At 42.6% G+C, this 26,225-nt stretch overlaps 1 protein-coding gene across 2 annotated transcripts; it reads left to right on the top strand.

The window, feature by feature from the left end:
* Window positions 1-24,629, top strand: QPCT (glutaminyl-peptide cyclotransferase). 2 transcript variants are annotated; one of them, XM_042982149.1, is made up of 7 exons: window positions 5-226; window positions 7,844-7,990; window positions 13,819-14,097; window positions 19,303-19,479; window positions 21,466-21,565; window positions 22,937-23,053; window positions 24,315-24,629. In XM_042982149.1, exons 1-7 carry the CDS (start codon window positions 107-109, stop codon window positions 24,458-24,460), a joined length of 1,086 nt encoding a protein of 361 aa, XP_042838083.1. In that variant the 5' UTR covers window positions 5-106; the 3' UTR covers window positions 24,461-24,629. The 2 variants fall into 2 exon arrangements, with proteins under 2 accessions (XP_042838084.1, XP_042838083.1); XM_042982150.1 differs by lacking the exon at window positions 13,819-14,097 and having other exon boundaries at window positions 1-226.
* Window positions 24,630-26,225: the final 1,596 nt, after the last annotated feature.

Raw genomic sequence — 26,225 nt, 5'->3', positions numbered from 1 at the left:
GGGCGCAGTCGACCCAAGGGTGGAGAAGGGGGACGGCGAAGGACGCGCGTTCCCGGGCTCGTGACCGCCGGTGGCCCAGGGAGCCGGCGCCTAGACAGCCTCGGAGATGGCAGGCGGCGGGGACCGGCGCGCCGTGGGCACCCTCCACCTGCTGCTGCTGGCGGCTGCCCTGCCCCTGGCTGCCCGGGGGGTCAGCCGAGGCGCCGCAGACTGGACCCAGGAGAAGGTGAGCGGCTGCCGCTGCGCGACTGCACCTGGGCGGCTCGTGCCGCGCGCGCAGGGACCGGGGACCGGGCGACCACACTTTCGCAAGGGGGGTGGGGAGGCAGGCGGAGTCGCCGTCCGCGGCCCAGGCAGCCGTGCCCGCAACGGGCACCCGGAGGAATCGGAGCTCTGCGTCCTCGTCGGGGTGCCTCGCTGGCCTCGGGACTGCTTTGGAGAAGCCTCGGGAGCTGGGTGATGTCACCAGCCTCCCCTCGGCTGCGGTCTGATGCGGGTAGTGATAGGCACAGGAAGTGTGTCTAGCCGGCGGCGGCCGAGCGGGGAGGTGAGGGCGCATCGCCTCGCCGCCGCCCACTCGGGACCCGGGAGGCCAGCGGTCGCGGCGCTCGGCTGGCGCGGGGGTGCCCGGCGCGCCTGGGGGTGTGCCTACTGCTCCCCCACCGCTGCAGCCGCGGACGCCCTTGGGACGCTGGAGTTTCCGTGCAGTCTCGAGACAGACGCGTGTTACCGTTTGCTTTAGGTTTTTTAAGCGGAGCAGCTCTAACCGGAGACCCGCTTCACTTAAAAAAAATTTTTTTTTTCCCCTTAAGAGAGTCAATGCAATTGTCAGAGCAATGTATCTGGTTGTAGGTGGAAATTCATATAAGGAACTTAGGAGGCACGCTTCCTCTGCGTGCAGTAAACAGGTTCAAAATTATTTCCTTTTCTTGTGTAACAGTTTTGAAATCATGAAATTGCTAGGAAATTATGCATATGTTAATGATACCGGAGTAAAATGCCCTTAAAAATACTAAGAAAAAGCAGTCCAGGGTTATAAACCTTGACCGCGTTGCTGAGCAGAACTTTTAAATGCTTACAGTATGCTTGTATTTACTGGCACGTTGGGAATACAGGGCACACTGGCGACTGCACGGGCCCTGTGTGGTCACCCGTGGACTCGCACCCCGCCGCGTGCATGTGCATATGAATAGCCTGCTTGAGTTCTCTGGGTTATGCTTACTTAGCTTCAGACCCCACAATGTGCCCCGACCTACACGTGGAGACCACCAGCCACAGGGAACCTGGTGAGGATGTGGGAAGGCAAACTCAAGAATAACTGCATTATGAGAAAAAATTTCTGTGGGCGTTCAGAAGGAGTAAGGTCCCTTAAGGGACCTTGAATTACACACTTAAATCCTTTCCTTCTTCACTTCATCCTGGGTACCTTCCTGATCAGAAATTGGGAAGGGGGCATTAATAACCGGAATGTGGAGCCACACCAACTGTGTTTTTCTGATACATCTGAATGGGTGAGTAAGTGAGATAGGGAGTATTTGAATGAGCTGTTCTTTAGGCATCATTTGTAGGCAGGGTGTATTTCTAGGGGGGAGAAGGTGTTGGATTCTGGACATGTTTAAAACTAACGAGACTAACTTTTGAGAAAAGTCTTTGAAAGGGTAAATCCCTTTTATGTTTATTTTAAGAAGCTTCTAAATACTGTTCTACTAGGAAACCGGATGCTTTCAAATGGTGTAAGCAAGGGCCTGGGTGGCTCAGTTAGTTAAGCGTCTGACTTCGGCTCAGGTCATGATCTCACCGCTCGTGAGTTCGAGCCCCGCGACGGGCTCTGTGCTGACAGCTCAGAGCCTGGAGCCTGCTTCGGATTCAGTGTCTCCCTCTCTCTCTGCCCCTCCCCTGCTTGCACTCTGTCTCTCTCTCTCTCAAAAATATAAATAAACATTAAAAAAAAAAAAGAGTACATTCAAATGGTGTGAGCAAATGACAAGATTAACCATGACGGTTCTCAGTTTCTGGTTCCTTCCTCCCTTACTTGGTAGGCCTACATAAAGTCCTTCAGATGTCCAGTATAGCTTGTGGCCTGGGAAGTGAGTTGGTCCAAATCGAAACACATGCCTTCCTGCTATATATGGCATTTAACTATTTTAATCACTGAGGTGTGCCCTTGGTACACTGGTCTGCCAAAAGGTGAGGTACAGTAAAGAAAACATTGATTCTGAAATCTGTTTCCTTTGCTTTGAAGTAAAGGCGTGTCTCTTTCAGTGGCATCTACTACATAAAACAGTTCAACCCTACTTGGTGGTTGAGTTCGGGGGACTGTGATTGGGTTGTTTGAAACCTGCAAACATTTTCCCATAGAGGCAGTAGTATAAATGGTTAGATTCTCAGGTGGGCCCACAGGTGTATATTTAGAGGCATTGGCATCTGGGTTCCGGGACGCTCATGTATAACCATCTCACTTGAACCTCACAGTGCCCCTGGGAGGAGAGAAGTTTCATCCCCAATTTATAAGTGAGGACACTTGACTATGGCTACACCAGAGAACTGAAGAGCCTTCATCTTTCCTCTTCCACTCTCTTCTCCAAGGTAGATGAGTCCTGGTTGAGGGTACAGGGAACAGTGTCCAGGGAGTGAAGGAGGGTGGGGCTGGTGGGAGGGTTGGGGGGACCAGAGGGAGAGCTTATTTCTCTTTTCCTGGGTCAGAGTGGATCCTAAATGGAATTCCAGAATAGATTGTTTCTTTCTGGAACCTTCTGTCCCTATTTAGCCCCTTTCCGGATCTCCCTCATGGAGCTTAAAGGTTAATTATCTGGGGCTTGGGCCTTATTCCAAAACTACTTCTCTGGAATCCTGTCCCATCCTAGATCCCCAATCCTATTTCTTTGCTACAGACCCTTTCCTTTGGTACAACTTTGTCAACTGACTGTTAAAAGGAATCTTGTTAGATCAGTCCTCCCTTAGGTGTGGAAGATGAATGGCTGTTAGGAAAGTTGCAATTTTTTTTTTTTTTTAAAGGAAGCTGTTAGTTAAAAAGTATGACTTCTATTGAAGTCTCCCCATTATAAAGTTAACATGTGCTCATTTTAGAAAACCAGGAAAATACAGAAAAGTATACTAAAAAGAAAACTGTTGTGACCATAATCCCACATTTGGAGATGATTGCTGTTAACCGTTTAGATGTTTTGATTCCTAGTGTCTCTCTCTCTCTCTCTCTCTCTCTCATTCTCCCCTACCTCCTGTTTCTCCTTCCCTCTTTCTTTCTATAGGTATATATCATATTTATATGTACACACATACACATGTATATATGTGTGTATTTTTATTTATAGAAATGGGCAACAATTATATCAATCTTGTAGGTTTTTGTGAGAATTGAGCTCCCATCTAAAGCACTTAGCACAGTGCTGCCATGTGGTAAATGCTCAATAAACACTAATTATTTATTTTTAAAATAACACATGTGAATACTTATTTCTTACTAGGGATTATGCTCCATATATGGTTTCATATTTTAGTATGTCGCTTAAAAGTATGCGTGTTACCTTGAACCGATAAAACCCATTGAAAGCATCACTTGATAATTGCAAAATCATCAGCATTCCATAATTTGCCTATCCTTTTATTGTTGGACATTTAGGTTGTTTCCAAACTTTCTCCATCATAAAGTTGGGACTCCGTGTATTGGTAGAATCTTCCTTTATTATAACAAGGGTGACATAGAAAATTTCAAGTCATATTGGATGTGGAGGGGCAGAGTTTTTGAAGCAAGGCAAGACATACAGGAGGGTTGGCCTCACCTAGGGGTTCTCCTCCATGGTCATCTCTGGCAAGCTGCTACTGCTGTCTTCAGCACTTCACACTTTTGCTCCTGGAGTCACACATATTCTGAGTGTTTAGGGTTCCCCTCTTCCATGGTTTTAAAAGCTCTTAGCCATTCTCCCATCTACTCGCCATGATTCTTAGGGAAGCAACAATGGAGACTCCAAGTCAGGGGACAGGGCAGTCAGTGATAGGCTGGGTGTTGGTAGGGGAAGAAAGGCAAAATATGCCATTTTTTAGTTTCTACCACCTGATAGGTGAGTACTCTGACATCCTTACAGATAGGTAAACCTTTCCTTGCCACAGCTAGTAAGCCAGGGTCCTGGGATTTGACTCTGAATTGTCGTTTCAAAGCCTACATTGCTTTTCTTTTAGCTAGAGGGCTCATTGCATTCAAAGAAGGCAGAACTTTACCTTATTCGGTTCTCAACTTCTCCACAACTGCGTTTGTCATGCCAGGGGCTTCGGACACACTGGAAGGGTGTCTGTAAATGCTGGCTGGGTTGAATTTACTGGTAGACACAGGAGTTAACCTGAGTGTTGTCTGGGAGACACTCAGATGGGATGGGAACTAGAATTGAAATCACTGGGCTTCTGTAATGATCTCCCTTTAATTCAATGGCTTGGGACCTCAGATCCCCCTGCAAGCTGGGCCAGCGCTACAAATTATGTAATTAAAACCCTCTTTGGCCTAGCATCATGTGATTAGCCTAGAGGAGATGTTTCAGGATATCTGGTTCACACTTTTTTAGCTGAAAGATTCTTGTCACCCAAAGCAGACTTATTGTCCTTTCTGCCTGGCTGAAAAGACAAAGCAGGGGCTGTAATAGAGACTCATTCCTCTGAGAATGCCTATACTAAAGAAACTTGTCGATGTGCCTTTTAACTGAAATAATCCTAGACTAATTGGGGGCTTGCATTTAGCACTAGGCTCAACACTGTTTTTGCCTCATTTACTTTCCTCATGTCCAGCCCGCACTTTCTGTCCAGGTTTCTCCTCTCTTTCCTTCCTCTGATCTCTGCAGAGATTTTTATGTTTATTGGGTTCTGAGAGAAAGGCTTAAGCATTTTTTGGTGCTGTTTCTCAACTATATTTCATGTAGGATATCTGCTACAGCTAGTGATGCTGGAGGGTTATTTATTTTGTTCCTGCTTTTCCTCAAATCTCTTAAGAACTCTCTAGAGTCTCGGTAAACTGCCCATTTTAACATGAGCTTGATTTCCTCCCGCTGTGGACATGCAGTGAAGGACCTTGTCCACGGTGACCAGGTAGGCTCTGGGATAGAGTAATGGACACTAAACAGAAAAGGAGTCACTGGTCAGACAGCCTTCCACACACAACAGTTCTTGGTTATCGCAGAGACTGCCCCGGGCCAAACCAACTCTAAAGCATCACAAGCACTGACTGTTAGAAATTTAAAAAGAGCAAAGACCACAAAACTTGAATCATAGCAACTTCGCAACTTCCTGGCCCTTTGCAGTAGGTAGCTTCTTGTTTTCCTGTTTTTATGATTGCTTGTACATTTAACTGACTTGATATGTATAATGCCCATTTTACTTTATTATTCTATAAGCATCGTCTTAGTGAAGACAATTTGAGAGAGGTAGTTCCTCTGTCAATTCCTTATTTGATGAGTTCACCCAATATTTCTCGAGTACTCAGGGCACTGTGTGGCCCTGGGAAGACTAGAAAGTAAAGATAGTTCCCGCCCTCATGGAGCTGATATCCAATATGAAATTAGATGTTAAACAAGTAAACACACAAGAAAGGGGTCTCCAAATTATAACCTGAGTTAGGTGAAGAGAGAGGGAAGAGCCTGCAAGCCAGAAAACCGCAGAGGCAAAAGCCTCAACAGGTCAGAGTCTCACACTGCTTTGGGACCTGAATGGAGGCCAGGGTGAATGAAGCATGGTGCCCTGGGGGCGAGTGGCCCTGCCTGGGGGTAGTGAGGCAGCAGGAGAGACCAGACAGGCTCCTGTTGGCCTGGTTAAGTAGTAATTAACCATAGAAACCATCCCACTTCTTGCCTCCAGGTTCTTCTTTGCCCTTTTCACATTTCTATTGTTTTGTCTGTTAGCTTCAGCTTTCTACTTCAAAGTGCTGAGAGTTAACATAAGGACTGAGATCCTGAACGTACCAGGGAATTGAAAGGCTGAGGTGACAAATTTAAGAAGTATATTTAAAAATGTATTATCAGTAAACAAAGATAAACCTTAAGATGTTTGGGCACAGCATCCACATTTGGGAGTAATTGGAGGTTCATAGATGAGGCAGGGAGGCAGAGCAGAAGGGCATGGGAGGGGGAATCCATGGAACCCGGATCTTTTCATGGACTTACCTGGAGCTCTCCTATGACCTTGGGAAAATCATCTGCTCTCTAAGAAAAACTCAGTTTCCACTGACATAAATTCAGGAGGTTGGACTAAATCATCTCCAAGTGTCTTTCCAGCTCTAAATTCTATATCTCTTTCATGTATGATAGAAGGTAATAGAATGAAAAGTTATTGAATGTTTACTATGGTGGCTTATATATGTTAGCTCACGTAATTATAATTACTCTAGGAAGTAGGTGTTATTACCTCCACTTTACAGATGAGGAAGTTGAGCCTTAATGAGGTTAAGTAACCCACCAGAATCACACCTCGTGAGTGGTGGGGGGCTGAGTTGAGAGGGTCTGTCTGAACCCACAGCCCATGTTCTCTGCATGATCACACTGGAGAGTAATGTTGAGACATAGCAAAGTGTAGATGAGTATAAGTAATTGGCAATTAGCATTCTTTAATTCCAGAGTTTCTCACCAGCCACTTGGAGAAGAAATACGTATGTGATTACCGGGACGTATTTAACCAACACTGGTGCCAGAAAGAACTGTGAAGAAGAAAAGGCTCCTTCAGTTTCTGTTTTGCATTCCGAAGAACTGAATATCCTATATGACCTTCATCATTCCCCTTAGGGCAGAAATCAGCTGATCAATCACTCACTTACCTAGGGGAGGAGTAACACATTCCATTGCTGAGTGCCTGATAAACACGCAATGAATGGATGATTCATCATTACTAGTGTCACAAGAAAATACAGTGTGTGTAAGGTTATATCTGAAGTACAAATTTGAAGGGCACCTGTGTGCCTCAGTTGGTTGAGCGATCAACTCTTGATTTTGGCTCAGGTCATGATTCCAGGGTCGTGGGATGGAGCGCTGCATTGGGCTCTGTGCTGCCAGCACAGAGTCTGGTTGGGATTCTCCCTCTCCCTCTGCCCCTCCTCTGCTTTCACATTGAGTGTGTGTGTGTGTGTGTGTGTGTGTGTGTGTGTGCACCCCCTCTCTCTCTCGAAAAATATATGTATATACATTAAAAAAAGCAAATTTAATTTTTATGTTTATTTAGCTCTTTAAGGTTAATTCAGCTAATATGTAAATGTTCCTATGAATGTGAGTGTTAATAGAATTTTACAATAATTTTAAGGGAAGATAAAAAGTGTACTATTTAGCGGGTTATAGAATCATCAAACTCTGGCTGAAAGGAATTTCAATGATCATCTAGTTTAGAGCTCTACAACGAAAATATATGATGAGAAGTACATATGTAATTTTAGGTTTTCTTCTTTTTTAAGTTTATTTATTTATTTTGAGAGAATGAGAGAGGGTGGGGGAAGGGCAGAGAGAGGGAGAGAGAGAATCCCAAGCAGGCTCTGCACTGTCAGCGTGGAGCCCAATGTGGGGCTCAAACCCACGAGGTGTGAGATCATGACCTGAGCTGAAACCAAGAGTTGGACGCTTAACTGACTGAGCCACCCAGGTGCCCCCATTTTCTTTTTAAAATAAGCTGCCAAAACAGTTAGTTTAACTTTCTAGATGTAATGGGCCAATTTGAAAGTTGAGTAGTTTAACTTACTTTATGGCATAAGACCTATCTCTTTAGTTTGAGATTCAAAAGAAATAGTTTTCTATTGCAAATGTCTCAGGATAAGTCCTGACCGTGTTATGAAATGATAGCCAGTTAAATGATGTTATTTAATCCTCAGAATTATCACCAACCAGCCATTTTGAATTCATCGTCTCTTCGACAAGTTGCAGAAGGCACCAGTATTTCAGCAATGTGGCAAAATGACTTACGACCGTTGCTGATAGAGCGATACCCGGGATCCCCTGGAAGCTATGCGGCTCGCCAGGTGAGGACGCGGCACACAAACCTGGAGGTTGCTGAACACTTTGCTTGCACGTGGGAGATAATATTATGTCCCAAGTTCTGAGTTGTCTGATATTCAGATCTCTCATCTCATCATATCATCCACCAAAATAAGCAACTCAAAAAACCAAACAACTGAGAGTAAATGTCTGTTCTGAACTGAGTGATACATGTTCATCTAAATCAATTTAGGTGTGAAATCTCTGTTGGGGTACAACATGAGATAGGGTACTAAGTGTTCAGCTCTTGGTCATTTTTATAATACACCCCCAGGCACCCCAGCACGTTTTCTTGGACCCTAACCACCCAACGTCACTAGCCCTAAGCAGTCCTTAACTGACAGTTTCTGGCCAAGAGTGGGTTTTCTGTCCTATGAGGCCTTCATTCCTTTTGGAAAATTGTATTCTCCCTGGAGGGCAAGTCAAGATCAGTTATAAGCTACTTTCTCCAGTGCAGTGTTTCTCAAACTTCTGATTCTGATCCATGTTAAAAAAAAAATAGAAAAGTTAAAAAAACTTACATTTTGTGCACACAAATATAAAAATAGATTTAACTGACACCAAAGTTTCATGAAAAAAACCCCGCACTCTTATTACCTGCATTACCTGTGATTTGCTCTGATATTGTTAATTCTACTTTACTAGTTTGTTCTGTATTGTTTTTTTTAATACTGGTCATGACCCAGTAAACTGATTTCGAGATTCACTGATTTTACCACTGCAGTTTGAAAGACACTGCTATAGAGGGTAAATTATACCATAGCTGGGCTAGACCTTGTGTCTCTGCCTCCTTAGTGCCAGTCTTCCTAAGGAATCTGATATCCCACCTCTGAATGAATGTTTTTCAAAATAGCCCCATTTCAAGGGGCAGCTCAGGAAAGAATGGGGAGAGACTGACCCCTCAAATCCTCCTCTGAGAGTACTCCATCTGCCTCACTCTCTAGGCAAAAGACCTTGGCACCCCACTTCTGTGACAGAGTGACATCTGCAAGGTCCAGCAACACAGCCGTTGGGCTCATCCCTTGTACCCAGTATATGACTCTGCCTCTGACGTCCGACCCAGATAGCCATTGTCTGCTGCCCCATTAGGCTCCGGTCTTCCAACCAAGCACCTGTTTCTCCTAAGGAATTAGATGGTGGAGACCCAAAGAGCACCTAAGTTCTTTCTAACCTTTAGGCGGGGCGAGGTATAATAATGATGATGGCTGACTTTCATGGAGCACTGTTTTTTGAAGTCAGGTACTTTATGGAGTTCTTCACATGGACTTTTGCATTCAGTCCTCACAACCATGCTGTCGTGTGGGTACTATTATTATCCTAGTGCTACAGATCAAAAGGCCTGAGGTTTAGGTATATGAGTTAACTTGTTCAAGGTTATACACATAATAGTGATGAGACCAGAATTTGGACCCAACTCAGCTTGACTTCACAATCCTATCACTGAAAAGCGGTGACTGGGGCGAACCAGTGTGTGCTCATAAACGTCTCCAGCTCTGGCTCTTCTCTTGCCTAAGTTGGAGAGTGAGATACATACCTCTCATTTCAGTGATATTCCTGGACTTCATCTCCTAAGTATTTTCTTTTTTTTCTTAAGTTTATTTTTTATTTATTTTGAGAGAGAGAAAGTACAAGCCAGGGAGGGGCAGAGAGAGAGAGAGAGAGAGAGGGAGAGAGAGAGAATCCCAAGCAGGTTCCATGCTGTCCGCGCAGAGCCTGACATGGGGCTCGATCTCACAAATCATGAGATCATAACCTGAGCCGAAATCAAGAATTGGAAGCTTAACCTACTGAGCTACCCAGGTGTCCTGAAAATCACCAGGATTGCTGTCTAAGCTGTGGAAAGAGAGGGATTTCTACTTTAGATGATGAGGTGGGGACACTTGGGTGGCTCAGTCGGTTAAGAGTCTGACTTCAGCTCAGTTTATGATCTCATAGTTTGTGGGCTCGAGCCCTGTGTTGGGCTCTGCAGAGCTGTGCTGCTTGGGATTCTCTCTCTCTCTCTCTCTCTCTCTCTCTTTCTCTCTCTCAAAATAAACTTTAAAAACTGAGGTAGGGGTGCCTGGGCGTCTCAGTTGGTTAAGCATCCGACTTCAGATCAGGGCATGATATCCTAGCTCCTAGCCCCGATGCCCAACATTGGACTCCGTGCTGACATGAAGAGCCTCCTTGGGATTCTCTCTCTCTTCCTCTCTGCCCCTTCTCCATTCAAGTTCTCTCTCTCAAAATAAATAAACTTTAAAAAAAAAAAGATGAGGTAGATGACACTTGGGTTCTGATGAGGGAATTACACACTAATGCACTCAGTTTGACCTGTCACTCAGAACTAAATCCAAACAAGAGTGGTGGAAAATCTGCTTTTTTCCTGAGGCCTTTTGGAGCATTGGATTCGATGTTTTATAATTTATGGCGTTTCAGGGTTGTAGCTAGAGAAGACTCTCAAATCTAAAGATACGTGGACTTGGTATAAAGTTGGTTATTGAACTGACCTGTGCAGTTGACGATAAAGGTGTGCATTCCAATGGATTCTTTTTTAGAGAATAATATGAGAACGATGTCCCAGAGTCTCCATTTTTACTGCCTCTCATCACGGAGCCTAAAGACGCCTATTGGATTTTTAGAAGTTTTATTTTTTTAGGAGATAATTTATTTGTAGAATAAATAATTTGAAGGCATGAAATTTTGGGGTTTTTTGGTAATTTCTATCTGAGATAGGAATTAAAAAAATAACTAAAAAATCAGGATGATGAAATCTTCGTAAGGAGGAGCAAGCCAGAAACTTTGTCTAAAAGAGGCAAGCTACAAACTGTGGGGTTAAAATCCCCTGTAGATGCACAGTACACGTGAGAAGTGGCAGCTGGCCTTCTTTAGCCCAAGGTGGGGCTGTCCCTGAGTGGAGGGCCCTGTGTGGAGAGCACTCAGCATGGAGCCTGGGAGACCAACATGTCTAAGAAGGAGGAGGTACCTGACGTCCCCCGTGTCAGGAATCAGCATCCTGAGAATGACATGTTTGTAGACTTGGGACAAACATTGTAGAATCTGCTTCCTCCAAACAAACCTGGGCTGCTAATGTTATTGTTTCTTGGAACCTGGAAATAAGAATTTAAGTGAAATTAAATTAGACCCAGGGCCATTCACTAATGTTAACCTACAATGCCTGGGGCCTTCCCTCCTGGAAGTAGAATGTCATATTTATGTCTGACTTTCTCTTCCTCTCTCACTCTCTCTCTCCTCGCCTCCACCTTTATCTTTGTATCCTTTTCTTTTTGGCTCTACTCAATGTCCATCTATCTCTGTGTTCATCTCTCTCTCTCTATCCATCCATCTCTTTCTCTCTGTCTTTTTCTCCCTTCCCCATCCAAAAAATAAATCTAGAATAATCCAAAATGCAATCTATATTCTGAACTGCCCTTTGCACTCCTGGCGGGCCTGGGTTCTTGCTACTTAGTTTCAGGAAGCACTCCCTACCTGGTTTCAGGGCATTCTAGTGAGCAGAGTGGTGGTTTGGGGAGCCCGCTCTAGAGAATTGCAGTGGGAACTTGCAGACTAAGCTTGAAAGCCAAAGGCACAACAAGGGATATTGGTGACCTAATGAGATTATGGAGCCAATACGATTGTTTATAAAGAAATTCGTTGCTAAGATAATTAAAACAAAATTTACACTGAGTAAAAAAAAAAGACTCCTTCAGAGAGGACTCTTTTGGGGACATTTGCTGAGGCTTTTGTGGATTTGAGTGTCAACATAAGATATCAGAAATTATGTCCACAACTTATTTAGTAGTTGAGAAATGAGTTTGTGTGTGAGACTTCAGCTGAATGAAGCTAACAGATACATATTTTTAAATCTCAGTTCATTTCTGTAAGCATACGGGCTGCTATTGATTTGGAATCGTTCATCATCTGGATGCCAGATGTTCTGGAATATACGCCTGTTTTTTGTTTTTTTTTTTAAAGATGACCCCTTTATGGAAAAATTTCTCTTCCCTAAAGTCTGGGAATAACTTATTTTCATATTCTGTGGAAAGCCGATCTTGGATGCGCAGTGATTTGTCTCTATTCAAGCTCCCCAAGCTTGATATCATATAATTTTATTGTTCTCATTGAGAATAACTTACTAATTAGAATCAGCCCATAGTTAGCAATAGCCTACTGTGAGCAAAGCCCAGTATTAAGAATTGTGGATGAAAACAAAGTGAATGAGATATGAATGACGATTTCTTTTAATTATTTGAAAGGTTATTAACATTTCTTTTTATTATTTGGAAAGAGAACTTGTGAACTTGTAATACAAAAGGTAAGGGACTGTGTACACATGCCATTGTGGCCAAAGTCCGCGTCACTGCAGAAAGCAGGGAATGAGTATCAGGGAACCGTTTGTTTATTTGGCTTTTACAGAATTGAATGGGGAATCAGTGTCCTCGTTCTGGTTTGGTTATTTTCCTGGAAGCTTCCTGCCACAGTTTTTCCAAAGCCTTTGCCTACGTGTCTTGTCACATTAGTTATGACAGGCCATACAAGAGTTGGCTAGGCTAGAAAATCTTGTATTTCCTTGGGGGTGGGGGAAAAACAACCAAAAACCAAGCCTCGATTCTTTTCCAGTGATTATGAGTTATATGTTTGTCACCTCACGGTCCTTCCCTACTGGATATTCACGGTGCAACAAATTGCCAGTCCTGTTGATGGTTAGTTTGTCGTCTGACTTTTTTAAAAGATCCTTTAAGGCACACTTACAAAGATGTACACAATATTTCAACATAAAATAAAATAAATGAAACCTAGTTGAGAAACATGAGGTGAAGGAGAAATGAAGGCAGGAAAGGGCGAATGGAACAGTAGTGACCTCACCATAACTTGTCGCACCATGAAGTCTAGACTCTGAAGGAAGACACGGCCAGTCTCAGAAGTGGTGTTTCTTTTCCATCTGCTTCCTATCAGACACTGTGTGATTCATTAGTTCCCAGGTGATGAGGAGAGATAGGAAAACAGATTCTTCTTTATGTTTACCGTTTGTAGTGGGGTCTGAACTCGCCTTTGGTGCCGAGGAAAACTACTTGATGTGTCATTATGGTTCAGAGTTGTTTATTGATTCTTAAAATGGGCGGGACCTCAGATATCTCCCAGAAATCCCCTTGTGGGACATTATACCATCAGAATCTTTTGTTAGCGTACATTACAATTTGAAGTATTTGCTGAACTTGGGGCACATGCTGTGCTCTTGGGAGAAAAGAGTTACCATTTGCAGTTCTTGCTCTCAAAGAACTTAGGGTAGAAGTTGAGATCTGTAGGACCTCGGTGTATCTGACTTCTCAAAATGCCTTCTCAGCCTCCTAGAAGTATTGAAAGTGGACTGTAATACATACTGAACTGGTCTCTGTCTCCTGACATGTAGAAATGACCCCGATGGTATTGTTAAATACCAGCAGGGGTCGGAATAATGTATAGATTCTATTCCTATAAAAACATGTACCCCTTTGCCAATACATGTTTGTGTGCTAGTATATGTATATATAAACATTAAGGATGGTGTGGAAAGATATACATCAGACTATTAACATCAGTTAATACCAACAGTGCGTTGGGATTGCTTGGCAGGGGTATGGTTAAGGGAGAGGGAGAGGGAGAGGGAGAGGGATAGCTTTTCTTTTAATCACCCTTGCTATTAACTCTATAACCACGTATTGCATTTTTAACTTGAAAGACATCACATAAATTTATATATATATATGTATATATATATATACATATATACATATATATATACAGTGAACCAATGGAAACTGTCTAGATCTGAAATTTTGGTTTTTGTTTTGATCAGCACATCATGCAGAGAATTCAAAGACTTCAAGCCGACTGGGTCTTGGAAATAGACACCTTCTTGAGTCAGACACCCTATGGGTACCGATCTTTCTCAAATATCATCAGCACCCTCAATCCCACCGCTAAACGACACCTGGTCCTCGCCTGTCACTACGACTCCAAGTATTTTCCCCCTTGGGACAACAGGGTGTTTGTGGGAGCCACTGACTCAGCAGTGCCATGCGCGATGTTGTTGGAGCTTGCCCGGGCTTTAGACAAGCAACTCCTTTCCTTGAAGGTATTTGTTTCTGTCTCGAAGATTCTGGGAATAAAACTCAGAGTGAATTCTAGAATCCTTGGGGGAGTAAGAAGGCCATTTAGAAATGTAGACTTTCAGTACATTTTGTAATAATTTGTTGCAAAAAGACATGAGGTTGAATGAATATTAATTGGAAGATTACACTATTTGAAATGTCAACCATGGATGATAAACCTAGGATACATGACAGTGAATTTATTCAGTGGCACTTAATTGCTTAATTTTGCATGCACATTAAATTAAATGCAACATTTCTTTGCAAAAAATGAAGAGGGTGGATGGTTGGTACAGGCATATGTATGAGAACCATGTTTATTTCTTCTTGTTCACGTAGCCATGAAACATCACAACCTCCTAATCTGAGAGGTGTGGCTCTTGAGTTGGGGGGAAAGGGTTGATTGAAAAGTGCTTCTGAAGTAGAGAGTGGGTTTTTCAGACATATCAAGATGAAAAACTTGGAGCAGAAATGCATTATTGTTATTATCTGTGAATCTCGGCTCAATTTTATGTAGCATAGCAGAGCTTTTGTACGTTCTCAGCTCAAAATACTTCTGGGACTCTCAGATGCTATTTCAGTCTCTGTGTTCTGAAGGGTACATTGGAAAAAAGTGCTAACCTAGATGAAGACATTTTGTTCAGATATCACTCATAACCAAGTAAACACAACAAAGCGAAAACAAAAAACTTTGTTCGCAGGCAGCAAATGCATTTTTCTCCCTCAGAGTTTTATGAAGAGGCCAGCCTTTGCTACAATGGGAGTAAAGTAGTAAAAGGTTTATCTTGTAATGGAAGGAATAGAGATATTTGGTTCTGTTTTTTTTTTTTTTTTTTTTGCTGGATATGCTGAACTTGAAAGCAAGAATTGTTTGTAACCTCTCAGTATCCTTTTCACTATTTTTTTTTAGTTTGTTTTGTTTTGTTTCCTGAACCTTCTATAATGTCTTTGTCCCATCCTCTGTCCTGCTTTTAACTAGTACCCTTCCTAGCAATTGGGTGAGGGAGTTCAGAAGCTGATATAAAAAGTTTAATTTTCCATGTTTACATTCTAAGGACATTAAATGAAAGGCACAGTCTGTATAGTGGGTGTGTTTTCTCTGGAGCTCATACCTGCTTATAGTGACCAGAAACAGAAAGGGCCAAATGGGTTGTTAGGTGGACATCCTCATTAAAACACACACAGACACACACAGACACACACACACACACACACACATTCTCTCTCCTTTTTTTTTTTTTTTAAAGTTTATTCATTTTTCAGAGACAGAGCACGAGTAGGGGAGGGGCAGGGAGAGAGGGAAACACAGAATCCGAAGCAGGCTCCAGGCTCTGAGCTGTCAGCACAGAGCCCGACGCGGGGCTCGAACTCACGAACCGTGAGATCATGACCTGCGCCGAAGTCGGATGCTTAACCGACCGAGCCACCCAGGCGCTCCACACATTCTCTTAATTATTCTTTCTCATAGAAGTAACAGTGATGTGGGCATTAAAAAAAAAATGGATCATGTTTGATGGAAACATGAAGAGTATGAGATTCATTTTTCCAGGGGTACTTTAACTAAATTTGTATTAAGGTGTTGTTGGAAGCTCTTCAGCTGTCATGGATTGGGTACGTGGGAGTGGAATGTGACCTGGCTGAGGATGGCAGAATAGTCTGGATTATTGTCCCAACTGCGTGCACCCCTCCAGGAATAAGATTACAGTTATGCATTCCCATCTTTTCCCTTGTAACCCTGCTGTGCCTTCCCACTGTAGCAGGTGGTACGTTCTCATTCCTTGACTCCGGACTTGGTTATGTGACCTGTCCTGGCCAACGGGATGCTAGTGGATGTGATACCAGCAGAGGCTGGGAATGAGCTTGCGCAATTGGGTTTGCTGTCTTGTGCCGTTGCCGCCACCAGAAAGGCACGCCCTGGCTGGCCTGCCAGTCCCAGGGGGAGGATATGACGTGTGGAGCCCAGCCAACCTTCATGACTGCATGGTGAGGCAGAACTCCTGCAACCAGCCTAGATCAACAGTCCTCCAGCTGACCTACAGACCTGGGAGGACACATGGGTATTGTGTTAAGCCACTTGAGTTTGGGGTGGGTTTGTACACCCTCTTATTGTGGCATTAGCTGATGCAACCTTGGATGGGGAAAGCCTGCAGATAATTCACCTGCTACGTTGACACTGGTAACTAGATTTATCACATTACCATGAAAGACTGAAAGACCCTCACAAACCAGATTTTCCTAGCTCCAAGGTTCTAGACTGAGTTACCAAAAATGGAAGACCACAAGTTATTTTCCTGCTAATCCTGAAAAGAAGCAAAAAGAGCAAAGTGCCTCACAGGACTCAGGATCACTGTCTACACGGTCTACTCCTGTCTTAACGATCAGACGCTCGGAGGACGGAAAGTGAGTCATTGCGCTGACCTCTGAAGTCACTCAGCTGTTGAAATTTCAGGGAGGCATCTGAACCTTCAAGCCTGTAGAATGTGAAAACTGCTTTTGTTTCTGCCCCGACATGAGCAGAATGTCTGTGGTACCGGGCAGTCTTATTCTGTGCTGGTGTTTCGTTATTATGCTGTTTGATTTGGAACTACAACTTTGCAACCAGTTGGCAATATTAAAACAATTGCAATGACTAGCATACAAAGATAACTTAGTTTTCAGACGATAAAGACATTTTTTTCCATCTTAGGAAATCACCCTAAAACAATCAGGAAAATTCCATCTTTTTTTTTTTTTTTAATTTTTTTTCAACATTTTTAATTTATTTTGGGGACAGAGAGAGACAGAGCATGAACGGGGGAGGGGCAGAAAGAGAGGGAGACACAGACTCAGAAACAGGCTCCAGGCTCTGAGCCATCAGCCCAGAGCCCGACGCGGGGCTCGAACTCACGGACCGCGAGATCGTGACCTGGCCGAAGTCGGACGCTTAACCGACTGCGCCACCCAGGCGCCCCGAAAATTCCATCTTTGAAGAAACTAGGGAACATGTGTTAATGGGAACCACAATATGAAGACAGAAGGTAAATGGAGAATGACATACCCAAGTAGAGAGAAGTCACAGCCTCCAGAGCGAGGAGGAAATGGAAAAGCCAGTGGTTCCTTGACAAAATCCTGGAGTGGCTCAGGGATCGGTGGAGATAGTGAGGCCGGGGCTGGGGAGGGGAGTGTTTGTTAGTCTGCACAAGGACCAGTTGGTATATAGATTCCCACCCCATCTCTGGCAGATGGGTGACTATGCCACCAGTAGCCTTGCAGGAGAGGACAGGATAATTTTTCTGGAGACACTGAACCAGGGGGGTTCTGGATGTGGGGACACCAGATACAGAGGAGGATAGGAATGAAGTTTCCCATGGAAGTCAAGGAGATTAGGTAAAAATCTGCGCATTGAGCAGTGAGGTCCCCAGCCTTCCCCTGTTTTCAGCATGAGAAAGCCAGCACGCAGCTTATGCCCCTCAGAGAGCAAACCGGATGCTCCTTCTCTGGGGAGTGTGAACTACCTCATGAAAAAGACCCAAGATCTGGAGGTGCTCAGTGGAAAACACCCAACTGGGCACCAGATTGCCCTGCGCTGAAGCCAACCAATCTGTCTCTGACCAGTGTTTTAGTACCTTATTCTCTGATATGAATGAACACAAAGGACGGCCAGACATTTGAGGACAGTCTCCAGCATGAAAGAAAGAGTAGACCAATACGAACAATACGAAAAATGAACTCAGAGAAAATAGAGCGTAAGGAGCAGGAGGTAACTTAAAGGGACACTGTTTTAAATATCTTTAGAGAGATAAGAGGAGAAGGTACGTCCATAAAAGATTAGGGAGATGTCAGATTCAGTTCGGTCTGATGGGAGCATGTCCCCCAGTGCTGTCCTGAGGTGCAGAGACCAAATGGTTGTGTATCTTTCTTCAGCGAGGTCCGGCTGCGTGCAGGCACAGAGTAGGCAGAGGGCTGGGTTAGAGGTTATATTTTCGCCGTGTGAGTTTGGCCAAGGCAGAGAGAGGCCAGGGAGCTGAGCATGTATGCAAGGGAGTGGTTAGAATGATTGGCTGTGGAATTTAAGGTGAATATGGAGGGAAGTGAGGACTTCATGGGAGTGAAGGACTGTGAACAGGTGAAGGATTCAATAGATCAGGGATTTCAGTGGGGCTGAAGGACTGTGGGGGTTAAGGTACCAGAAGGACTAATCTGAAAAGTGTGAGCGGACAGTGAAAGGTATAAAATCGATCAGAATCTTCCTGACCCTTCTAAGTTCTGCTTGAATCCTGGCTCATAAAGTCTTCCTTGACACCCCAGGGATCTGACCTGTCTTTCTATCCAGTTCCCACAAAAGTTTTGGTGTTCCATTTGTGACCCTTGGCACGTGTTGTCCATGTTGTTTTATCTTTCCTAACCCAGCTGAAGTGTAGGCTCTTTCAAAAGAGAGGCTGTAATTATTATTCTTTGTGTCCCTGTTGCATTCCTAAGGTGCATCCTTGAGCCTAGATTCAATGAAAAAGTTGCAGACTCAATTAAGGTGGGCAGCAAGGACAATGTGCAGTTGTTTCGGGTTCCGTTCCCTGGGATGCACACTGACGTGGAGTTTAGCATTTAGGTCATTCCTAAGGGAGTGGCCCTGGTTTAACACCCGCAGCAGGGAGGGGAGAGAAATGGGATTAGGCAGAGGCAGAAGTCAATCCACCATGCAGGTTCAACAACAGGCTCAGCCAACCTTGGGGAGCTCTGGAGGTGGAGTGGCCCCATAGAGCCGCCAGGACCTGCTTAGATCAGTCATTGGATATAGGACACCCCTATGGCTGAGGCAATCTCTAAAAGAACTAATAGCCGAAGACCTGTGGACAGCTCTCTTGGTAGCAGGGGCAACATATCCTTCTGGAAGGGAACTGGGTGGGTGTCTCTGTGTCTGCCATGACAGTTTCATAGTTTCTAGGTTCTCTAAGGAGTAAGAAAAAAATATAAGACTTCTATTTTCAGAGGGAGTAGGAGAAAGTGAGACTTACACAGGTGAAGACCATGGGGAATGGGATGACTTTTGGAGGCGAAGTGGTACAAAATGCATTTTGGTATATTCTCACCTGCTTTGGTATCTTCCTTTTCTTCATGGCATATCTGTGTTTTTTGCCCAGTTAATAAGAACGTATGCTATTTTTTAAACCCTCACAGTATTTTTGCTATCTTTTTACTATTCTTTTTACCAGAATGTTTCAGACTCCAAGCCAGATCTCTCACTCCAGCTGATTTTCTTTGATGGGGAAGAGGCTTTTCTTCATTGGTCTCCTCGAGATTCTCTGTATGGATCTCGGCACTTAGCTCCCAAGATGGCATCGACACCGCACCCACCTGGAGCAAAAGACACCAACCAACTGCACGGCATGGTCAGTCCTGGGAATTTTCATGGTGCTGCAGCTGTGGGCTCTGTGTCAAAGGAAGCCAAACCTAAAGCCAATTAAAGACCTAAAAATGCCACGGCATTCTTGGAACAGAGCGTTCATTATAGAACATTCTTTGGCAGGCATTGGGCTTTTGAGGAATCCCAGAGCTGCAAAGAATGATTCTGGGTTAGAAGTTACGTTTGACTGAGCTTAATTAAAATGACGTAAAAAATTAGATTAAGGAAACGTCCCAGGTTCAGTTCGGTCCAATGGGAGCACATTCCCTGGTTCTGTATAGAGATGGTGAGAGCAAATCCCTTCTTTGAAGCTTCTCTACAAAGCCTGAGGAGGCTTGGGTCTTGGGAACTGGAGGGGGAGTGAGACATGGTATAGGGATGGGAGTGAAGGATTTCCTTGGTGGCTTCAAAGTGTTATAATGACTCCAAATGTGTAGGGGACATTGTGTTGGACGTGTCTGTTTTGGTGTAATATTGTTGCCATGGGGATGGAAACATTTGTGATGCTGCCTTAATATCCTGTTCTTATTATCAAGTAATTAGTGCAGCACACAGCCCCATTTTTATTCCATTTCTGGGCGCATACCTCATTGCTAGTCCCTCACTCCACCTTTGAATTCTCTTCCTATCCTGATTCTCTTCCCATATTTGACCTTCACTTGGTCTTATGTCCTCACTAACCCCAGTTGGGAACTTCATGCTACTCTTGAGACTTCTTGCTTCCCTGTGCTTTCATCCATCCCTGTGCTGTGAACTGAAAGTCTATTTCTAACTCCTTCCATTCATCCTTGTCCTTTGCCATATCACTGACCTTCACCCTGTGAGTCCAACTGGCCACGTTAAGTGTCCTCTGTGGCTCTAACACATCGTGTTGGCATTGTCTCCATCCTGTTATCTGTTGGCACCTTATAATGGGTCAGGGGAATATGGTTGGCACCTCGTTCATTCCTTTGGACCAAGTGGCTAAAAAGCGTTCAGAGGAGGAGGAGAGAGACCTGATTGATCAGTAGGAAGAACAAAGTTATTTATTTATGAGTCCAAATCTATGAATCCGTAGTGATGGTGAAGACTATTTTCTTCCCTGGGGGCGGGGGGGCGGGGAGGGACCTCTTAGTAGCTTATCATGCTTTGTATACATACTCTTATTTCAAACAAACCTATTTTCCCCTCCAAGAATATATTTGATCATTATCCATAAGTTAATAGATCTTATGTCTTTAGAATCATAAACTCTGCAAGTATTAATGTACTGTGGGTCAGGACCTGTGCTACATATCTACCCACATGTTGTCTCACTGATATAAATCAGGAATTCTTAATGTGGGAAGTAGTCTTCAGGGAGTCTTCAAGCCTGCTGCTGTTGGCTCAAATGAGAAACCCTGGGGCAATGATGGAGGCTTATCGTCAGGAGACACCTTTAAAGACCAGCAAGTTTGAGCTTCTGGTTTGATGGAAAAGGAAATGGAGATCCAGAGACAGAAGGTCACAGAGCTCGTAGTCAAGAAGTTTTTCCAAGATGCTGCCTTGAGGAGTAAATAGTTACTACCCAAGTGCTTTCCTATACGCAGCTGTAGCATTGCAGACTAAGGATATAAGGACTAATTCGAATGGAAGAGATGATCAGACAGGCTTGGAATCCTATTTGAAAATAAAGATAAACGTTCTTTTTTAATCTGTAAAATGTTATGTAAATGTTCTCTTTCTAATGTATCTTGAGTGATATCCTTCTGGGGTTACAGACACAATCTACACTTTGCCATTTGTCTATATTGCATAAGCAAGATTTTTTAAAGTTCTTCAAAATGATTAGTTTACAATGTTATTAAACCTTTTGTTCATTTATACAGCTCTCTAGGTTATTCTCAATTGTTGCAGTGCAGTTAGTTTTGACTAGTTTTTTTTTTTTCTCCCATTGGTGGATCTGAAATGTGTTTTGGTGACAGTGATTAAACAATGTTATTTTCTCCCTTAGGATTTGTTGGTCTTATTGGATTTAATTGGAGCTCCCAACCCAACATTTCCCAATTTTTTCCCAAACTCTGCCAGATGGTTTGATAGACTTGAAGCAATTGGTAAGCACCACTGTCACTAAAAGTCAACTTAGTTCCTTCCTACGCACCAAACTACATTTTAAAATTCAAAAGTTATGATTTAAATATGTGATTTGAAGATGTGATGTACTTCGCTGGCTTTTTTTCTCGCTTTGATGATTATTAGTTTATTGTTCCTATTTATCTTTTTTAGTAGGCTCCTTTATTTTCCTGCATGAGACTGCATTTGGAAATGGAAACATACAGTGCTACATTTAATATTTGCACATGCCTAGCAATGGTTTGAAACTATTTTCCCAGAGTCCTGTTTGCAGCATATGGAATGCATGTCTAGGGAAAACCAGTCAGCAAAGCATGCTGGCTAATGATGAATGTTATGTCTTTATGATACCAAAAGATGTTCTTTAATTTTTCTTTCTCTTTTTTTTTTTATCTCTGTCTTTGTCATCTTTTATTTCCTGCCTTATTCAGACATGATTTCCCTTTAAATCTAGAACAATCTCTATTTTTTAAGGAAGTAAGAGATCGGGATGCAAGAGAAAGCCAAGATCCTTCAAAAGTCATTTTAGAGACAGGTTAGTGTCAATTAAATGAGAGTAGACTAGTCCAGACCAGGTCAAGCCAGGCCAGGCAAAGAAACAAAATATCTATAGCTCAAGACAGAGGCATAGGGCTTGAAGAAGGAAAAGGGGAATAGCTTCTTCCCTTCATACCTCCACTATCCCTTCCTACTCCATAACACACACACACACACACACACACACACACCCCAATAAAAAAAAAAAAGGCAATCGGCTTCAGGGAGAGATGAAGTAGATGAGATAGATCTTTATGATAAAATCCAAGCCAGAAGGCCTGCTTTTGAGGCAAGTGCTTCAGACTAGGAATTCCTTAGGAACTGTATGGACTTCCTGGAGCAGGATAGAATTGTATTCTTTCTAAGCAGCGAGAAAAACACTGCCATCTCATTCATACTTTTGCTGTGAGTTCAGAATTTGCCAATATCCAAATCTAGAATATTATAAGAGAAACTTCGAACGGAGTCTCAGGTAAACCTATGTATCCCACCCCCACCCCCCATCCCCGCCCGCCGCCATTTTCCTCTGGTTTTCTCATTGTCTGCTCCTCTCCATTGTCCTACTTGGTATCTACCTCTAAGGAGGTTCTCACCTGTAATGTTAGAGCCATGTGTGACTCTTCTCTCCTTGAACTACTACTGAACGTCCACACCCAAGTTGAGCCTAGGTGTTTACTGTCATGGCTGTAGTTGTGCCCACTGCTGTAATTTGTTTAAAAAATGATGACCACATGTGCCAAGAGTTCAAAGTCCTTATGCATTCTGAGTATTGATCAGATAAGAACAGATAATCATCTGCTGTCTATCATCTGCAGAACAAGAACTCCACAAATTAGGTTTGCTCAAGGATCACTCGTGGGAGAGGTGGTATTTCCAGAATTACGGTTATGGAGGTGTGATTCAAGATGACCATATCCCATTTTTAAGAAGAGGTAATGTGTAAATATATATGTGTGTGTGTGTGTGTGTGTGTGTGTGTGTGTACATGTGCGTGCATATATGTATTTTTTACTTATTTTATATTTATTGTCTTTTGTGTGTATTTGCAACAATCTAGAAGGATGAGGAGCCACTACATTTAATTTCTTGATAAATTAAATCATCTACTAAGCATCTTATGGTTTCTATTTTTTCATGAAAGTCATTCCAAATCCTTGAGCCTCCACCCTCATTCTAGAATATTTATAAAAGCTCATATTCCACTGACCTTGCCTTCTCATTCACAGAGTAAGACAATATTCTTACAGTTTGTGTACTCTGGTGTTTTTTGCTTAATAGAGAAGCAATATCCTTGATGTCGATGGTGGAAGTCTAAATCAACTCAAGGACTCTTGCCATGGCCTCCCAGTTGGTCTCTAGCTTTTGCTTTTGCTTCCCTATACTTTACATAGGAGCTAGAGTTATCTTTAAAAATGTAAATCAAATTTTGTTTCTTCCCTGCTTTCAAGCTCTGGTGGCTTGCTATCATATAGAATAAGACTGAAAGTCTTTACCATGACCTACAGGGGCCTTCATTTTCTGACTCTGTTCTTCTCCAACATCTCTTTCTGCTTTTCTCTCTGATTATTGCTCTGATCCAGCCACATTGTGTTCCTGCTGTTCCTCAAGCAGGCCAAGCACACTCCCACCTCAGGACCTTTGCACTTGCGAATAGTGCCACCTGGAATGCTCATCCCCAGATCTTTGCGCAGCTTGCTTTCTCCTTTGTTGCATGTCTCTAGTTAAAGGTTAGATTCTCAAAGAAGCCTTCCCTGACTTTAAATACATATTTCTTGGCCCAGCTGTCTGCCCCTCATTCTCTATTACCTTATCTTGTTTTATTATTCTTTAGAATCTTTATCATTTTCTAAAATTATTTTTATATTTGTTTCCTTGCTTCTTTCTTTACTGGAATGTAGGCTCCGTATGAGCAGGGCTTGGTCTTTTCACTGATGAAATCTCAATTCCTAGAATAGGGACTGGTACATGGGAGGTGCTTTATAATTATTTACTGAATTAATGAACATTTGTTTAATGGCCAAATGACTTTGGAGTGAAAGGGTAAGATACAAGGAGGTACACAGGAAATGATGGGTTATCAGCTGTCTTTAAATGGTACAGAGCTCCCACTCAGACTTGCGCTTGAAGAATGGTACTCTCTTCTTTACTCACTGGAAATAAGCACTTAATTACAAGTTGGTTCTTTCTTTTTAGGTGTTCCAGTTCTGCATCTGATACCATCACCTTTCCCTGAAGTCTGGCACACCATGGATGACAATGAAGAAAATTTGGATGAAACAACCGTTGACAATCTAAACAAAATCCTACAAGTCTTTGTGTTAGAGTATCTTCATTTGTAATTATCCTGTCTTAACTTTATGGTAATCGTATCTAGTTTCACATTCAGAAGTCAAGGCACAACCTAAAATATTCTTACTCCAGGCAAAGGCCATGTGGAACCTCCCATCCTATAGATTCATTCTGTAGGTGTCTTTGAATCTGTGATCAATAAACCCTAGATTTACATCATGTCTTAAATTGCATGTTATTTTCATTGAGAGATAAAGGAAGAAAAATGTTAGGAAAACAGAAAACAAGTATCTTTAAAAAACTCAGATAAGAAACTATGAAACTAAATCAGATTGATATATGTAGTATCATGATCTTCTAAACAGTACTTAAATATGATGGTGATGTGAAACATGTAACCTTAGGTTTATGATTTTTTTCAATACTTGGGAATCTCTTGCTTATCATACAAAACAGAGATGTAGTTTGAAGACCTTCAGATTTCTTTGAGAACTCTTTGTAGGTTTTATTTCATAAAAATTAAATCGGAATTAAATGCCACGTGAATTCCTTTGTTTATACATAAATGAAAACTTATGTAATTTATAGTTCAATTTTTTAAAAAGATTTTATTTTTTATGTAATCTCTACAGCCAATGTGGGCTCAAACTTACAATCCGGAGATCAAGAGTCACATGTTCTACCAACTGAGCCAGCCAGGCACCCCTATAGTTCAATTTTGATAGCGTTTTACAAATTTAACATTTTTATTGTAAAAAGAATATAGTCAGTCAAAAATCAGAAAATGGAGAAAATCACAATCTCATACCAATAAGATTGCCATTCATTCTTTAGTTTTGCCTCACATATTTTCTTTTTAATGTTTATTTTAGAAAGAGAGAGAGACAGGGTGTGAGTTGTCAGGGGACTTTCTCAGAGGAGGGTCAGAGAAAGGGAGACACAGAATCTGAAGCAGGCTCCAGCCTCCAAGCTGTTAGCACAGAGCCCGACACGGGGCTCCAACTCATGAACTGTGAGGTCGTGATCTGAGCCAAAGTCGAACGCTTAACTGACCGAGCCACCCAGGCGCCCCAACCTCACATATTTTCAATGCAAATTAAAAATATGTGATTATAATCCAACTGTATCTACAATATTTTAGCCTTTTTTTCTGTTAAATTACATAATTACCAGACATTTATTTGCTGTTTGGATCATGGGTTGAGATGAATATGAAGACTTTTGAGTGTAACCTCTAGAGTTAACATTAAGGTAACATAGTAGTGTGGCACTTTATGATAATTTTTGTGTAGTTAAGTTATGTGGCATTCAATTTGGACTGATTATAGCACACTTTTTTCCAGAGATTCATGGAAGCAAAATTGTTTGGGCCGGAAAAACATAGGAATTCACAGATTTTTCTTTAGCTACAGGAAACAATTCTCTAGAAAGCAAACTTGCTCAATTAAACGTTTAGGAAATTGATCCTGCTGTATAGATGTAGTTAGCTGGTGCCCCTCTTGTTCATGTGGTGTTTTTCTGAGCAGATATTTACTAAATACTCACCGATTAATGTGTTGGGGCTGGGTAGGATGTGAGACAGGCAAACTGAATAAGGAAGCAATGACAGCTTTAGTTCTGTGACAAAAGAAGTCATAGGGAAAGGGATTTACTTATGAAAACATTTTTTCCAGGTTAAAAAAAAAGGATGAATATATTTTTATCTATTGACTCTATGAAATTATATAAAAGAATAGCCTGAGTTTTATTAAATCGTGTATATAACATTTTCTGTCTGTAATTTCATGTTGGTAAGTTATACGGAATTAGATTTTT

This window comes from Panthera tigris, chromosome A3, assembly GCF_018350195.1.
Source record: "Panthera tigris isolate Pti1 chromosome A3, P.tigris_Pti1_mat1.1, whole genome shotgun sequence".
Taxonomy (NCBI): domain Eukaryota; kingdom Metazoa; phylum Chordata; class Mammalia; order Carnivora; family Felidae; genus Panthera; species Panthera tigris.
Note: the sequence above shows the minus strand (reverse complement) of the source record. Positions and strands in the feature narration are given on the sequence as shown.

Excerpts from the sequence above, each read along its gene's own strand:
- QPCT (XM_042982149.1), top strand. The coding sequence starts at position 107 with ATGGCAGGCGGCGGGGACCGGCGCGCCGTGGGCACCCTCCACCTGCTG. Across the intron at positions 227-7,843 it reads CAGACTGGACCCAGGAGAAG|AATTATCACCAACCAGCCAT; the intron begins GTGAGCGGCTGC and ends TTTAATCCTCAG. Across the intron at positions 23,054-24,314 it reads TATCCCATTTTTAAGAAGAG|GTGTTCCAGTTCTGCATCTG; the intron begins GTAATGTGTAAA and ends CTTTCTTTTTAG.